General features: G+C 41.4%; 1 protein-coding gene across 1 annotated transcript; it reads left to right on the top strand.

The window, feature by feature from the left end:
- Positions 1-537: 537 nt before the first annotated feature.
- LOC142016046 (elastase-1-like) lies at positions 538-16,777 on the top strand. Its single transcript, XM_075000108.1, is given in 9 exon segments — positions 538-602; positions 3,367-3,403; positions 3,405-3,458; positions 6,250-6,349; positions 7,385-7,494; positions 8,603-8,697; positions 11,507-11,787; positions 13,857-14,020; positions 16,522-16,777. Coding segments are annotated over 9 exon segments (1,083 nt in total). The 3' UTR covers positions 16,699-16,777.
- Positions 16,778-17,097: the final 320 nt, after the last annotated feature.

Genomic DNA, 17,097 nt, shown 5'->3' with positions numbered 1-17,097 from the left:
TTTAAAAATGTGCCTTCCCTACAGAGTTGTGACTGGTTACACTGACTGTTTCTGGACTCTGGAAGAAGTGTTTTGGTAAACTTAGGAGTGACTTGACATTGCTGATACTTATAATGTATAAAAACTCTTTTGGTGTCATGAATAAGTACAAACACAATTTGGGGGAAAAATCCAATGCATAACAATCCTAATGGTAAAGAACAAGCTGATCCACTTGAGACTAAATAAGGATGTTGTACTTTGATCCCTGAAGGCACATGCTCTTGACTATAAAAAGCAAGGGAGGCCTAAGTTGTGGATCCATAGAGATGGTGAATATTTCCTGATCTTGAGAATCATTAATTGAATTGTTTTTAAAAGTCTCTTTTCTTCTTGCAGGTCTTTTATTTGTGATGGCAGCCGCCAACAGCCACCGGGTCGAAACCCATTCCCATCAGGCAAGATTAAATTCTGTTTGCCCTCGTCCTTTGAATCTAACCAGCCACTCTCTATCTAAGAGCTCCTCGAGTCTGGCGTGCATTGAGCAAGTGAGTGCTGATGAAAGACAGAGCAACAGACAAGATCTCAAGAAGAGCCTCAGTAGTAGTGTCTGCCAAACACAGGCGAGCGAGAATAATGTTGGAAGCCTCCCTAGTTCTGAATGGTCTTCCATGCAGTGTGGAAAGGTGGAAAGTTCACCAGCTATCAGAAGCACAAGTGATCAGTCACTGGGTGATAATGTGCAGAAGACTACAAACTGCGTCCTGACTGTTGACCAGACTCCCATATCCCTGGAAGGAAAGGACAAGAGGATGCATATCAAGAGTAGCACTGTTGAGAACATTTCTTCAGTCTGTGGTGCACATCAGCAGAGTGTGACTCGAATGGAAGGATTGGAAGCTGCAGTTCAAAGAAGCCATTCTGACCTAACATGTAGTTGCAAGCAGCAGAGTGCTGTCACCCATCTGGAAACTAGTGCCACACACTCCATTAAAAGTTCTTCTAACAGTAGTTATGATACATTGATGGATAACTCATCTTTACAAAAACAGGAGTGTAGCTCAGGACCGTATGAAAATACTCCTAATTATCAGCACCAGACAACTCAAATTCTTGCTGTTCATAGAGACCAAAAAGTGCCCACAAACAGCTTTGACAGTGGTGGTGTAACATATAACACAACCATTTACACAGATCCTGGAACATTTCACAGTGCTACTCTAGGACCACACATGCCTGGAAGTGGTTTCCCAAACATAAAAATGCACAGTCAATCAGCTGGACTTAATCAAGGCATCATGGTTTACAATAATGCATCAAGTAGTATATATTCTCCTACCGTGATGACCATTCACAACAGCATTGCCTTACCCTGTAGTGCAAGGCAGGACTCTGCTATGAAAATAGATGGCACTGTTCCTGCCTATTGCCATTCTTTACCAATACCGTCTCTTCAACTTGTTCCAAGGTTGGTATGCTCAGTGAGTGAATCGGGAAGAGAACAGGTAACTCCTACATATTGTCAGTCCCTGCCTACTTCAGGAATGCTCACCTTTCCTAAACTAGTGTCATCTGTTAGTGAATCAGGCCTGGATGCAAAGCGAATCCTGAAATGCTGTAGTGTTCCTAGGGAGAATCTGGCAGCTGCTCAGCACTGCATTCAACAGGAAACAAAGGCTGCTTACATCATGTTGCATAATCAGCAATGTTCAGATATGATGATGAAGACTAAAGACACATGGACTATGACCTCTATGAATGACTTAACCAAAAGTCTGAAATCTTCTCTTGAGCATAAAGATGCAGAGGTACAAACCATTTCTACAGTTGAATGCAAGTCTGTTGCCACAAGCCCATCTGTTGCAGCTGAAGGACGCCCTCATGTGTTCCCAGAGGTTAATTTAGAACAAGACCAAGAGGCCCCAAAGTCTCCAGTCCGTGAGGTGAGATGGGATGATGAAGGAATGACATGGGAAGTATATGGGGCAGCCGTGGACCCAGAAGTTCTTGGATTGGCCATTCAAAAACATCTTGAAATTCAAATAGAACAGTTGCAGACTGAGCCTATAGAGATATCTAGGAAAAGTACTGAGTCGTCACCTCCAGCTAAAGAGGCAAAGAAAAGGCCATTTAGAACAGTGATGCACTCTCTGAGATACCCAAGTTGCTGTGCCCGTTCCAGTACTGCAGTGGAGTGAATATGTACATGACTGCAACATTTAAACTGTCTTGTGAATAAATATCACATTTTAAGACTTAACACAGGCAGTGTGGACAATTCAGCACTTCAGAATAGGGTGGGATGACTGTGAATTGACTTAAAATAGAACTCCACAAGAAACTCCAAGGAAATCAAATACCTGAGAGGCAAGAGGGCTATATATTCATGGCTCCTTGACTTTTTTGTTTAATATATTACTCCTCTGTCCTTGTGTATTAGTTGTGAACAACCTTAAAAACAATGCTAGATTTTTTTCCCCAAAAGACGGATCTTTTAAGATCATATTATTGTACCTCTTTGTACTTTACTAATTTATAGTTAGGAACACTTTTTTAAAAATGTAACTTACCCTCTTTAGTAAAAATCCTATTACATGGAAACTGTTTTGGGAAATGGTATACTGTTTTTAAAAGCTATATCTTTTAGATTTACATAGCCATTAAATACCATTTTTGTCATATATAAAGGGCATAATATTAATTACACTGTGATTACTAGCAAGTTAATGAGCAGGAGTGTTCTGTAATATAAAATGCAGAGTAAGGTTTGTTCTGCCAGTCTACCTTCATTCTATACAGGATATATGTCACAGACAAAGTATAGATAGAAGATACTACTGAAACATGACTTAAATTAGTCTATATAGTTATAATGAATTACACTGAGTATCCAAAGGACTTAAACAATAAGTCCTGTGGCACCTTATAGACTAACAGATAAATTGGAGCATAAACTTTCATGGGGAAAGATGCACTTTGCCTATAAGGTGCCAGAGGACTTCTTGTTGTTTTTGTGGGTACAAGCTGACACAACTACCCCTCTGATACTTGTCACTAAAGGACATAGCACTTGAGGTATAAAGAAGACCCATAAATGTACAATATTACCAAAGATACCCAATTAACTGTGAATGACTCATGTACTGTGAATTTTATCCCAGATATCTGTTTCTTAAACGTGACACGAAAAATGTATCTCAGGTTCGTCTGTCATACTGTGTCTATATTACAGATAAGTAAGTGATCAGTTTGGTTTCTGGACATTAAATGTATTTCTAGTGATATCTTGGTATGAATGAACATTGAATTGTGATTTTTTTTCTTTTTTTTTTAATTGCATAAGTGATAAATGTATAGTCACAATTATGCCTGTTTGGATGTGTACAGGACACATGGAGCAGAGATCATCCTGAGCAACTTAACCTTCTACCAACCTCACGTTCTCATTTATCTGGTATGAAACTTGTTCCAAAAGTCAGGTTGCTGCTCATTTGCTTTTAATGTAATGCAACTTAGAGTACAATTTTAAAATTTCCAGCTGATTGAACTGCCATGTGAACTGCTTGATTTCCCCCTCCCCAAAATGTGTCTCTGTTTGTATGAGTACACTCTCTCTCTGCCTGGGGAGTCATTTGAAAATAATGGGTTAATTCTGATCATTGTAGATTTTTTTTTTTCAAAATAGTTGTAATAAGTCCTAAAATAGTATTGGTACTGATTAGAAGGAAATTGTAAGCAGAAAAAGAGACTATATAGTCACAGTGTATTATACAATGGTCAGCTGCTATATAGTGGAGAAGCTAGTGCTACAAATACTAGGTTACATAAAGCTCTGCTGTGAGTAAACTTATTCTGTAGTACTGACAGATCTGATACAGAAATACCAATATCTCATTACCGCTATAAAAGAAAATAAACTGCAAATGAAGAGTAAGGGGACAAAAAGGTAATCAGATCAATGTCTTACTAATAAAAATAACAGATGCTCTCTTATTTTGGCAAGCTCAGGTCTTTAGGCTTCTAATTGAGTCAGTGTGGCTTGATAATAAATATAGTGCATAGATTTGTGGATTTTCCTTTGCTTTTGAAAAGGACTAAAAATATAAGATTTTTTAATGTGGATTTAGAAAAAACTAAAATAGTCATCTGAATATTAACAATGTGGATGGAATAGGTAAGCTGCCTTTTTTTTTTAAAGGGCATTATATCAGAGAATGTTGGGTGCACTTTGGATGAGGTCTTTAGAAAGTTACTTTTGGCATTTTAAATCTAAATGATGGTCAGGTTACATGTCAATTTAATCTTTTCATTTTTTGACCAGTGTTCAAAATTACTGTTGTGAATGTACATGGAATTGGGGTTAGATTTATCAGAAACAAAACTTGTACTTTTTGGGGCTGTCTCTCCATGGGAGCCCACCATTGAAAGGGCAAAACCGAAAGCCAGGAATTGACATCCCAGCGTTTGAAAGTGTATGACTACACGGCAAAAGTGGACCACAGGTTGACCTCCTCTTTCAACAATCCGTCCTGTTTTTTTTGAATGGGAGCATCCTCATCTGTCTGAGCACTCTTTTGAAAGAAGTGAGGCGGAGACGCCACAGATGGGGTCGCATGGCTGCCAAGCCCTTCCGTGGCCCGCAGCTAGTCGCCTCCTTAAAGGGCCCCCCTCCAACTCCTCCGCCCTGCACAAACTGAGTCCTGCCAAACTGCCAGCAGCAACGCAGACCTCAGTGCAGCAGCACCATGGCCGACAACATCCTGCTTCTGGCAGTGGATGCAGACATTGTGGACACCGTTGCCCACCTTCTCTGCATGGTTGCCGTGGACCCCCCCCCCAACCTGCACCCCACCCTCTGGCACCGAGACACCCATGGAGCCACCCCAGCAGTGGAAACTGGTGGGAGTGACTGGTGCTGGGCCAATGCCATATGGCTGCAGAACTTCCACATGAGCTGGGACACCTTCCATGAGCTATACCACTGGCTGACACCAGCACTGAGGCACCAGGACACCACCATGTGGCCTGCACTCCCCCTCAAGAAGCAGGTCATGATCGCAATATGGAAACTGGCTACTCCAGACTCCTACCACTCAGTGGGGTGCTAGTTCGGGGGCACCTTAAGGGGCAGTGGCAGAGTCTCCTCACCCTCCTCAAGGTCAGGTGCACAACATCCTGCAGGTGGTGGGCACCTGCTGCACCCTCCTCAACATCATGCAGGGCAAGAGGGATGCCTACATGCAGGGGTGGGCCGCTGAAGCTGTTTGTTTAGGGGGGTTAAGGCTGTGGAACATCTCTGAGAGAAAAATGCTAGTTATCCGATGTCCTCAGACATTTAACTTTTGACTGTATTAGATTAAGGAAAATATTTGCAGTCTTTGCTGCATCTGTTCAAAGATATGGTTGCTAAATCTCTAGAAATGCTGCATCTTGAGCTTACAGACATCACATGCAGAAGGGTCAGTGCATTCAGACAGCAGAATACTAACATGAGGTCTGTAAGTCATTAGCAGTGTTAAACCAAAATAATATGTGACCAGAAGAGATGTCATCAATCTTATTATCAGTCTTCTGTATATTACAGAACACACTGTTCAATCAACATATCAAAGAAATTTTAAAAAGGGAATAAACACAAATGAGAAAATTATGCCAACAAATTCTAACCCTGCTTCAATCATGTTTACTTACTAGCAAAAAGGCAACCCCAGCAACAATTAACCACATGGTGTTGCAAGCTGTTCAGCCTCACAAGAAGAGGTTTTTGCCCCCACGTGGCTAAAGGTAGCATAATTTAATGAATCTGGGTCCAGAGCTTTCAATGATTTAGTGTGTTTACTTACAGAAAACATGTTCTCTAGCCCCACCTAGTACTAAGTGGATGAAACTGCCCATCAATGTTATTAAATCATAAAAATTCAATGTCTTCATTTGTTTTATAAATCATTAATCATAAAGAGGATGTTGGACCAAAATTCCCTAAACATGTAACAGTACCTTGCAGAAATGCCCGTTTTGTTTTTGCTGTCCAGTGTAAAACTGCTGATGTGACCTGCCCTCACAGCAGGTCACAACAAGAATGCTAAGCACAGGAAGAACCATCCAGGCTTTGGTGTTTTGTTCTGCCCTGCATTGTTTTATTCTATTTTATCATGAAAATGACAACAAGCAGAGGTGTGTTTTGGACCTGTCCCTCCAGTGTCATGTTCAGTAATGACAGTTGTACTGCAGTATAAAATTCAGTCTCTCTTCTTTTCTCGTCTGATCAAGTTCTTGGCAATAATTGTAGACAGAATGCTTATGCTGCAGTTTGTACTTTCTTTAGCACAAGCATCTCCACAGCCATATCACCCCACATTCCTGAATATAGGTAAGTTGATACTACATAATCTCTCTTTTTTGAAACATAGTGAATTTTAATTCAGCAGATCCTGTTCACATGTTTAGACTTGTTTGATAAGGTCAATCCTTCCTTGCTTACTAGTGCCCTTAATTTGGGCCTCAGATTAGAAGGAACTGTTTGGGTTCCATGGGGATTTCTTTCTTTGGTCAAATGCTTAGCAACCCCACCTAATAGTCCAAAGAAATCTTTTCTTTTCTTTTTTTGCTCCTAGGTCAGAAGTTGCCATTGCTGTTAATATTTTGAATATTATTAATATTTCCCTTTTTAAAAGAGAAGTCTTGGAGACTCCAGTGGTTTCTTTGACACCTGTCAAGATAAGGGGTTCATGTGATTTATAAAATGGAACCACTTGTGTAACTACAGCTTGCAGGATCAGGTGCCTGATGTAGTGTGGGCTATTTTTAAACACCCAACTTCTTACCTTTAATTCACATTTCTTCAAACCTATCATAGGCATTTTCCTCTATTACTGGGTGCATCCATGGTAAATAGGAAGTTTTTGAAACATTGTTTGAAGTATGAGTGTGTATTCCATAGAATGCATCCAGTTATATGTAAATAACACAAAACCAATAAAACTTATGAAAATTTCTCACCATAAGTTATTTCCAAAAAGTGATTACATATTCCAAAGAAGCAATCATTATTAAATTGAGATACAAAAGAAAATTTGCCCCCAAAGCAAACTAGTCGTAGACATTTGCAAATAGAAGGGTTAGGTATATAAACTAATAAGGTCACAGAATAAACTCTTCCATGTGTTTATTGATCTATCCGAAGTTTTAAAATCCGCTTTTAAAATGTCCCTATACTTCAATGCATAATTGTTGAAAAAGGAATATATGAATAAAAGGTTGAATATAGTATATTATTGACGATTGTCAGTTTACCTAATTTTCCAAAATTCTCTGCATTTTTTTGGTTGCTTCATCATTCCAGAATCAGCTTACCACTGTTAGAGCACAATCTTGTTGACTTCACTTATTTATCTGTACATTTCAGATTGGCCAGAAAACTGTGGGGTTCCACATTTTCAGCCAAACACATTGGAGAGGATTATATCAGGCAATGAAGTAAGGCCACATTCTTGGCCTTGGCAAGTCTCATTGCAGGTAAGATGACAGAGGAACAAACCTTGGGTCTGTCCCACGAAAGCTCACCTAATAAATTATTGTGCTAGTCTTTAAAGTGCTACTTGACCACTTTTTGTTTTAAACCTGTAACGTGTGTCTATTGTGCTAAATGCTTCTATAGAAGTCAATAGTAAAATTGCTTATTATTATTACACAGTAGCCGTGTCTACACGTGCATGCTACTTCGAAGTAGCGGCACTAACTTCGAAATAGCGCCCGTCACGGCTACACGTGGCGAGCGCAATTTCGAAGGTGAAATCGACGTTAGGCGGCGAGATGTCGAAGCCGCTAACCCCATGAGGGGATGGGAATAGCACCCTACTTCGACGTTCAACGTCGAAGTAGGGCACATGTAGACGATCTGCATCCCGCAACATCGAAATAGTGGGATCCGTCATGGCAGCCATCAGCTGAGGGGTTGAGAGACGCTCTCTCTCCAGCCCCTGCGGGGCTCTATGGTCACTGTGTGCAGCAGCCCTTAGCCCAGGGCTTCTGGCTGCTGCTGCGGCAGCTGGGGATCCATGCTGCATGCACAGGGTCTGCAACCAGTTGTTGGCTCTGTGGATCTTGTGTTGTTTAGTGCAACTGTGTCTGGGAGGGGCCCTTTAATGGAGCGGCTTGATGTTGAGTCCGCCCCGTGACCCTGTCTGCAGCTGTTCCTGGCACCCTTATTTCGATGTGTGCTACTTTGGCGTATAGACGTTCCCTTGCAGCGCCTATTTCGATGTGGTGCTGCCCAACGTCAAAGTTGAACGTCGACGTTGCCAGCCCTGGAGGACGGGTAGACGTTATTCATCGAAATAGCTTATTTCGATGTAGCGTGCACGTGTAGACGTAGCCAGTGACTTTCATTTCACAGTGGCATTAGTAGGGGGGTGGGGGGGTCTTAACAATTCCACCTTAACATCAATTTACACAGAGAGAAGAATGCTGAGCTACATGTGTTTCTTTCACAACTGCTAGTAAAACACTGTTCAGTAGAGGGCACTGTTACATCATCATTAGTTCATCCCTTCCTTTCATGTACCCAAGAAATATCCCCTTACAAATTTTCTTACTATTTTCTAACTTTTAGTTCTATTCCTAGGTTTGGACTAGAACAAATAGCAAGTTTATTCATGTTTGCGGAGGGACACTCATTCACAAAAGCTGGGTTCTTACAGCTGCCCACTGCTTCCAGAAGTAAGTTTTGTATCTGCAGTTTTCGCTTGAGTTCTGGAAGGTTATGGAATATATTTTTGTAAATGGATTATTACTACGAAAGGGAGAAATAAGTACAGAATTAGATGTACTTTGCACTTCAGCCATTGTGACTCAGAGACACCATGAGAAGTCACACATCAGAAAGAATGATAGAAAATGATCAAGGAAAATTGGGCGCCCTACTGGGGCGTGGTTAAATTGTGGAACGTAACCTGGAAATTAGGGTGGTAATAGCAAAAGAAAAATCTATCAAAATGCAAAAGATGACCTCTAAGGGGTATTATTTAGATGTTCTCTTTCAATATATTTTCCTAACTGAAGTCAAAAGAACTTCTAGTTTTGTGCTTGTATTAAGAAATATGATTCCATCACAGGAAGGAATAAAATCAAACAAGTATGGGTTTTATCCAGTCCCTAAAAGTTTTGCTTTCTGTGGCCAATATTTCACACTGGTTTCGAACAATGAAATAGCACTATTATTCTCTCATATAATGATTCCAAAGGCAGTTATTTTCTGTACCTGGGACACATTCGTACTATTTAGTATTTCTTTTCCTATATCATACGTGATGATCATCGCTGAATGGCCGTGTCTACACTAGCGCCAAACTTTGAAATGGCCACGCAAATGGCCATTTCGTACTTTACTAATGAAGTGCTGAAATGCATATTCAGTGCTTCGTTAGCATGCAGGCGGCTGCGGCACTTCGAAATTCACGTGGCTCGTCCCGACAGGGCTCCTTTCCGAAAGGACCCCACCTACTTCGAAGTCCCCTTATTCCCATCAGCTCATGGGAATAAGGGGACTTCGAAGTAGGCGGGGTCCTTTTGAAAAAGAGCTCCATTGGGATGAGCCGCGCGGCAGCGAGGCGCATCAATTTCAAAGTGCAGCGGTCGCCCGCATGCTAATGAAGCGCTGAATATGCATTTCAGCACTTCATTAGTAAACTCTGACATGGCCATTTGCGTGGCCATTTAGAAGTTTGGGGCTAGTGTAGACGTAGCCAACGTGTCACATATTTTGTAAATTCCCTTTTAAAATAACTGCAATGTAATTTTGTTTACATTTTATAAAGAAACAATGGAGGTGATGTACAATGTAAAAGATTATATCACAAACAAGTAAAATAGAAACGAATGCAATCAACCAGCTGTGTAAGTTATGGTCTAATAAAGTTCAAACTTTCTGAAAAATATATGGACAATCTCCATGCCAATATGTCATTTGGGGTGTGTCTACACTAGCCAGCTACTTCAAAGTAGCCAGCACAACGTCAAAATAGCACGGGTCGTGTCTACACGCGCCGTGTGCTATTTCGACATTGAATCGACGTTAGGCGGTGAGACGTCGAAATCGCTATTCCCATACTTCGACGTCAAAGTAGGGCATGTGTAGAAGGTCCGCTTCCCGCTACTTCGAAATAGCGGGGTCCTCCACGGCGGCCATCAGCTGAGGGGTTGAGAGACTTTGTTCAGCCCCTGCGGGGCTCTATGGTCACCGCGTACAGCAGCCCTTAGCCCAGGGCTTCTGGCTGCTGCTGCTGCAGCTGGGGGTCCATGCTGCGTGCACAGGGTCTGCAACTGGTTGTCAGCTCTGTGGATCTCGTGCTGTGCAGGGCAAGTGTGTCTGGGAGGGGCCCTTTAAGGGAGCGGCTTGGGGCTTTGCTGACCCCTTATTTCGACGGGGAGCGCTCCACATTTCTTTCCGGGGAGGCTCCTTTTGATGCTCCCCGTTGCTACTTCAACGTGGAACGTCGATGGCACCAGCCCTGGAGGACGTGTAGACGATACACATCAAAGTAGCCTATTTCGATGTCCTTACTTCGAAATAGGCTACTTCGACGTACGGTGCTATTGTAGACGTAGCCCTGGCGTAGACTGAAATTCACACTGTCACAAAGACCTGTCTAAAGTGTGGCATGCTACTTAAGCTATACAGTGGAAATCTTGACAAATTCAGTAATTAGAAAGCCTATGTAAAGCTATGTATTGTATGTCCTGCCCATAGTTAGAGCACTGAAGTGATGAATTCAGTTCTCTCCTAATCTTCACTCAGGCCTCAGCACAGCAAGATACTTAAGCATGTGTCTATACTGAAGCACAAATAGTTTCAATAATTACTTTGCTGAATCAGAGCTGAAATTCCTGATACAAAGCAAATTGACTCAGGAGCAACACATTTTGCCCTAAAGAAATGTGTAAAATTCATTCCTTTTCCCCAGTCAGCTAGAAATTGTACTGTATCCTGGATGCAAAGCCTCTTTTTACATTCATGTGCAACATCCAGCAGAGAAAGGTAAGAGCATGAAGCCTCTAAACCTTTTTGTTCCCTTCCTAAGCATCTATATGATCTGTCTATTCACATTTTTTGCAGAGACCTGCTGTAATAATGATGCATTGTTTATTCTTGCAGTGCAAAGTCAAACTGTATCTTTGTTACTATTAAATTCTAGGCCAACTGCTCTTTTGAGGTTATGATATTAGGAGAACCTCTTTCACTAATTTCTTATCTACCTTTATGGCAGGATTCCATTTTTCAGAATAAAAACACCTTCACTCATTACAGCAGACTATCATTTTGCACTTCTAAAGAATGTCATTTTAAATTCATGACCTTTGATATAACTGTCATGCAGGTATGATGTAAACAGCCTTCTGGTCAACTATGTGAGTGAATGAAGTAACACCTACTGCACGTAATAATCAGGTGGAAAAAAAACCATTAAAAAGAGGGTATTGGGCTCAATGTTATGTTCTTATGACCCTATGTTTATTTTCCTTTTTTTAGAGGAAAAGCAGAATATGCAGCAAACTGGCGAATTCTCTTGGGCAAGCATAACCTTAATCGTACTGAATCCACAGAGCGAGTCTACCATGTAAAGCGAATTTATCAACATGAGCACTTCAACTACCCTCACCTAAATGAGCTGGATTATGACATTGCCTTGGTCAAGCCTACAGAAGATATCATACCAAACCAATTTATTCACTATGCATGCCTACCTAAGACAGACGGCATTCTTCGCCCAGGACAATTATGCTGGGTGTCTGGATGGGGGCACACAAGAGGTACTTCAGAGATTAGACTTCAGCAGTCTGTGGAATGAGCATGCCCTCAGGGTACACCTAAAGTTACGAGGAGATCGACTCGGTCAGGGTTGATCTTCTGGGATTTGACTTCATGTGCCTAGTAGGGAATGAGTGAAATTGAACTATCAGGGTCCACAGTCAACACCTGTACTCCTCATTCTCGTGAGGAGTAAGTGAGATCAACAAGGGACTTTCTCCTGTCAATCGTCCTTAGTGAGGGCAGCCAAATAAGTAATTGTAGCTATGCAATTGCTGTAGCTGGAATTTCGTATCTAGGATCGACTTTAAGATCTAGTGTAGACTGCCCTCTGAGAACAACTTTTAGCCTGTTACTTTTTGAAACTCCAATGATAGAGAGGAGGATTCTTTTTCTACCACACAGCAATATAGGCAGGATGCCTTCCTGTGCTGAGCATACAAGAAAGCCAAATAACATCCATTGCTTCTGAAGTGTAACTAGTATGACAGCACTTACTGAAATAGGTGACTGACTTATTCGTTTATATGATGTTGCTCTTTTAACAGTATTACCATAGCATCTAGAAATCCCAGTCAAGGACTAGAGCCCTGTTATGCTAGGCACCATACAAATACAGAATAGTTCCAGCCCTAAGGAGCATGCCCAAAATTTTGACAACAGTTAGTGCCCATGCTACCACATGCTTGAAAACTAAATTTTTCAACATTTTTTTAAGGCTTTTGCCTGTTTTTATGTTATATTTTAGAAATGTGTGTCTTTCAGTCTGAGCCCATTTGGTCAAGAACTCCTAAATGGTAAGAGCTAGGACCACCAAATGTGGTATGCAGCTTCCTCTTATTGTAACTTAAAGCAAGGGCAGTGTTCAGTTGTGCCACAATAATGGGATTGTTTCGTACCAAAAGGAAAGGGAGAGGTGAGAGGGCAGGGACAGTTATACTCAGGAATGATCATAAGGGGCAGCAAGCAAATATCCCAGCCTGTCCAGCAGCACTCAGCACCCCAGCCTGATCCAGCGCAGAAACTGCTGGCCACCCCCCCAGGCGGCACTAGCAGATGGCCTGTGTGCCCAAGTCTGGTCCCAGGCTGAAGCTGGTGGCTGGGGTACACGGCAACACCCAATCCTGGGGAGCCTGGCATTTGTGCATCTCCCCACCTGGGCTGAAACCAGGGGCCACAGCTCTCCTTAACGCTAGCTGAAGTTAGAAGCTGGGATGCACAGCTTCCCCTGCCCCCAGCCTACCCAGGGAGGAGCTGGTGGGGTGGGGAAAGGGGTGCATGTCCCCCCAGCCCCAGGAAAGAGCCAGTGGGCAGGTTGTGCCCTTCCCTCCCATCCTGGAACATCCCCAGGGAGAAGCCAGTGGCCGACCCCTCCTCCCCATTGATTGCCTTGACTCCTGCACCCCACCCTTAAGTGCCCCTCCTTGCTCAATTGACTTCTAAACACACACTCCATATTACCAGCCCCCCTGCCCCGAAGGACCTGAGCAGCACCAGGTAAGTCTTCTAATATTTCTTATTTTATATGTGGGTAGCACATTTGAGGTTCCAATCTGGATTACAGCCCAATTGTGTTAATAAGTGCACAAACATCTGATACAAACCCTGCCCCAAAAAGCTTATATTCTAGCTAATGGCCATGAAAAGTGCCAGACTCTTTAGTCCTGGAGACAAAATAAAACAGATAAAAAAATGGACAGTAGAAGTACAAACCTCCCAGTTCTGTGCTGCCAACATTTCATAACCCTGCACAGAGATGAACAAATAGTTGGCTCCTTAATCTCAGCTGCAAACTGTGGCAACAATATATTGTGGTGAAATGCAGTTTACAGTTAACTATACTTGTAGAATAGACACACACTACTACTTAAGCAAAATACAAAACAAAAAAAAAATCAGAATGAATCAAACGAAAATAGAAAGGTCTGAATCTTTTAAGCTGGAACAAATGAAACCAAATTCTTGTACATGAATATTATTAAATTGTTATTCATGTCACTTGAAATTTTGATATTTAGAATGGAAAAGTGCTTCACATTCCATTTTTTTCGTTCTATTTTTTCTTTTAAAGGTGGGAAAGAAAACCTTACTTTGTCTGAGGTTTTGAACCAGGCCAAGTTACCAATCATAGATTTCAGTACATGTCGCCAAAAGAAATTCTGGGGAGACAGAGTTCAGCAGTCAATGCTCTGTGCTGGATTCAGGGACACTGGGGAGACTCCTGCTGCCTGTCAGGTACAAAAAAAATTAGCTGTTAATTCCAAACATGACTGAAAATATAACGCTGTTGAGCACAGGGATAGCTAACGTAGTTTGTAGCTTTCTAAAATGGCCTGTTGCCACCCCTATCTTTAAAGAGAAGAAAGCCATCCAGTAGAACTTTCAAGACTAACAGAACAATTTATTAGGTGATGAGCTTTCGTGGGACAGACCCACTTCTTCAGATCATAGCCATACCAGAACAGACTAGTATGGTAATGATCTGAAGAAGTGGGTCTGTCCCCTGAAAGCTTATCACCTAATAAATTATTCTGTTAATCTTTAAAGTGCTACTGGACTGCTTTTCTGTTTTGATTAGTATATAGACAAGCATGGCTTTCTCTGTGTTACTTTAAAGGGAAGTGTTTTCTGGCCACTGAAGATTATATATCTCTACATACGATGGTCCACAGTGCATGCTGGGATATGTAGTTTTCAAAGGGTATACTCCAACATTCAAGATAAAGGCTGTTGCAAACTCCATGTTAAATGCTATAAAGATGATTAAACATGATATTTGGTGATAAAAAGGTTGGATATTCCTAATCCAATTGGAGAGAGAGTTTTTAAGCAGTGGCATAGATTAAGATTCCCAGAGGCCTCAAATTACAGGGGAAAAGTCCTGGTTCAAAGCATTAGTCCAGTATCCTGATCTGAATAGTAAAAAGAAAAAAATGAGAGATAATCAAGAGGATGTTATTTTAAGACCATTGCAGTTCAAGTCTACGGAAAAATGTTCATAGCTGCATATACTCTTAGAGAAAAAGTTACTAAAAACGCCCAAAACTGCTGCAAAGGAATCTCTTGTCAGAGACTTACCACTTTTGATTAGTCTAAATAAAGAGATTTCACTTTTCAACCTCTTTGTATCTAAGAATGTTTTATGATGATTTTTGGACAGACAATGTAAGGAAATTATTTTTATAATTTTATTTTATTTTTGGATGTGGGAAGGCAGCTTGGGAGTGTTCATTCTTAGTCCTTGTGAAAGGTGACTAGTAACCTTGCATACTGAAGTAATTTGTATTTCCCATAGATCAGCTACAGCAGGGGAGAGCAAACTTATGTCAGGCCTCACTTTTTTCATCCCTGCAATTAGCAGCCCCCCACCTGTCTAATAAATCCAAACCGACAAATTTCAGTTATGTTCATATGGGGGAGAAGAAAAAAAACCTTTGGCATGTGTAAGAAAACGTGTAAAATGTAAAACTTTATTGATATATAAATGTGAATACACATACATAAAAACAGTTATATACTTCAACATTTTTAATTAGATGGATGAGCCTGAGACCTAGCAGCTGATCATGCTGTGCAACCTTATGAAATTTCATGCCCCCCCAAAGGGGCCCACCCTGCCCTTGTGCACCCGAGCTACAGCATAAGTAGCTGTCAACATACCCTTCCCCCTCTCTGCATGCATAACTTCAAGAACTACTGAAGTAATTGGCTCATTGGCCTTCTCAGTCCTTGACTACCCTCTCACTGTTCAGCCATAGGACATAGAATCATAGAAGAGTAGGACTGGAAGGGACCTCGAGAGGCCATCGAGTCCAGCCCCCTGCCCTCATGGCAGGACCAAGCACTTTCTAGACCATCCCTGAACGCCATCTATGTAACCTCTTCTTAAATATCTCCAGGGATGGAGATTCTACCACCTCCCTTGGCAATTCGTTCCAGTGTTTGATCACCCTGACAGTTAGGAACTTTTTCCTAATGTCCAACCTGAACCTCCCATGCTGCAATTTCAGTCCATTGCCTCTTGTTCTATCCTCAGAGGCAAGGAAGAATCTAGCATCAGCTGAAGTGTTTGTTGTGGGCCATACCTTTTTGTACAAATCAGATTCAGACCACTTATTCTCTTCACGTGGGCCATTAAACAACCTACCAAATGTTAGTAATGACCAGCCTAGTCTTGATTTACACCTATGGGTTAGAGACGAAACACTCTGTATACCATTACCAAGTCTTTGAATCATCCACTTTCTTAATCCAATAAATGATTGTTCATCTTTACAGAACAAGAAGCTTATAAATGCATCTAATAGCCTTATGTTTGGTGGAAAATGCTATTCATGTGGCTCTGAAACTGTGCAGTTTAGGTAATCCTAAAGAGGACTCCAACCTGATAGATAAATCTCATCAAGACTGCTTTATACTGGTGAAACATGGTGCTTGCCTCACTTCTTGAAAATGGCAGACCTTATTGCAAGGTGCCTGATCTAAGAACTCCACTATAGTGTCTATATGTTTTTCAGCACCCTAATGACACTCATTAAAAACAGAACTAGATGTTTGTGTTTTATACATTATGCAATCTGTAAAAAGTCTGATTTTTTCATAAAATCATAGGGCTAGAAGGGACCTCAGGAGGACATCTAGTTATGTTTGTTAATAGAGCTTTAAAGAGCACAAAATCATTGGCATACATAACACTCTTGCAATTCCAAGTCCCATCTAATGGTTGTTTCTTACAGGGAGATTCTGGTGGACCATTGGTTTGCCAGATTAGAAGAGAAAAGTGGGAAGTGCACGGCATAGTTAGCTTTGGACCTACTGGATGCAAAGTGGAAAACAAACCCACTGTCTTTACCAGGACTTCTGCTTACATTTCGTGGATTGAAGCAACCAGAATTCAGGACTTCTTTTTGTAAAGCCATGAAAAACAAACAAATGTAAAATTAATCTTTAAGCTAATTTTGTGTTTATTTCCAACTTTGGGGATAACTAGGTTCTTTGCAGAAGGCAAGATGGATGAGTGTGCTGTGGTCGCCATTTGTTTCCCCGTTCCCGAGTACAAGGTCCATAGATTAAATTTTCATTGGTGTACAGGTAGTTCAGTTAGAGCTAGGGTTCACAGGCCCTTTCCCTTCTCAGCTCCCAATCTTATGGGTTATTTTCTTCTTAGACACCTGAACTTTAATTCTCTGTGCCTGTAGTCTCTTCTAACATTGCTCAGCAAAAAGGCAAAGGCTGCACAACTGAAAATGCTGAAGACTAGGTAACAATAAATTATGAGAAATGCTTTAAAAATATTCAGGGATCTTAATTCA

Source organism: Carettochelys insculpta, chromosome 7 (genome assembly GCF_033958435.1).
Source record: "Carettochelys insculpta isolate YL-2023 chromosome 7, ASM3395843v1, whole genome shotgun sequence".
Taxonomy (NCBI): Eukaryota; Metazoa; Chordata; order Testudines; family Carettochelyidae; genus Carettochelys; species Carettochelys insculpta.
This window is presented reverse-complemented; position numbering and strand designations above follow the sequence as displayed.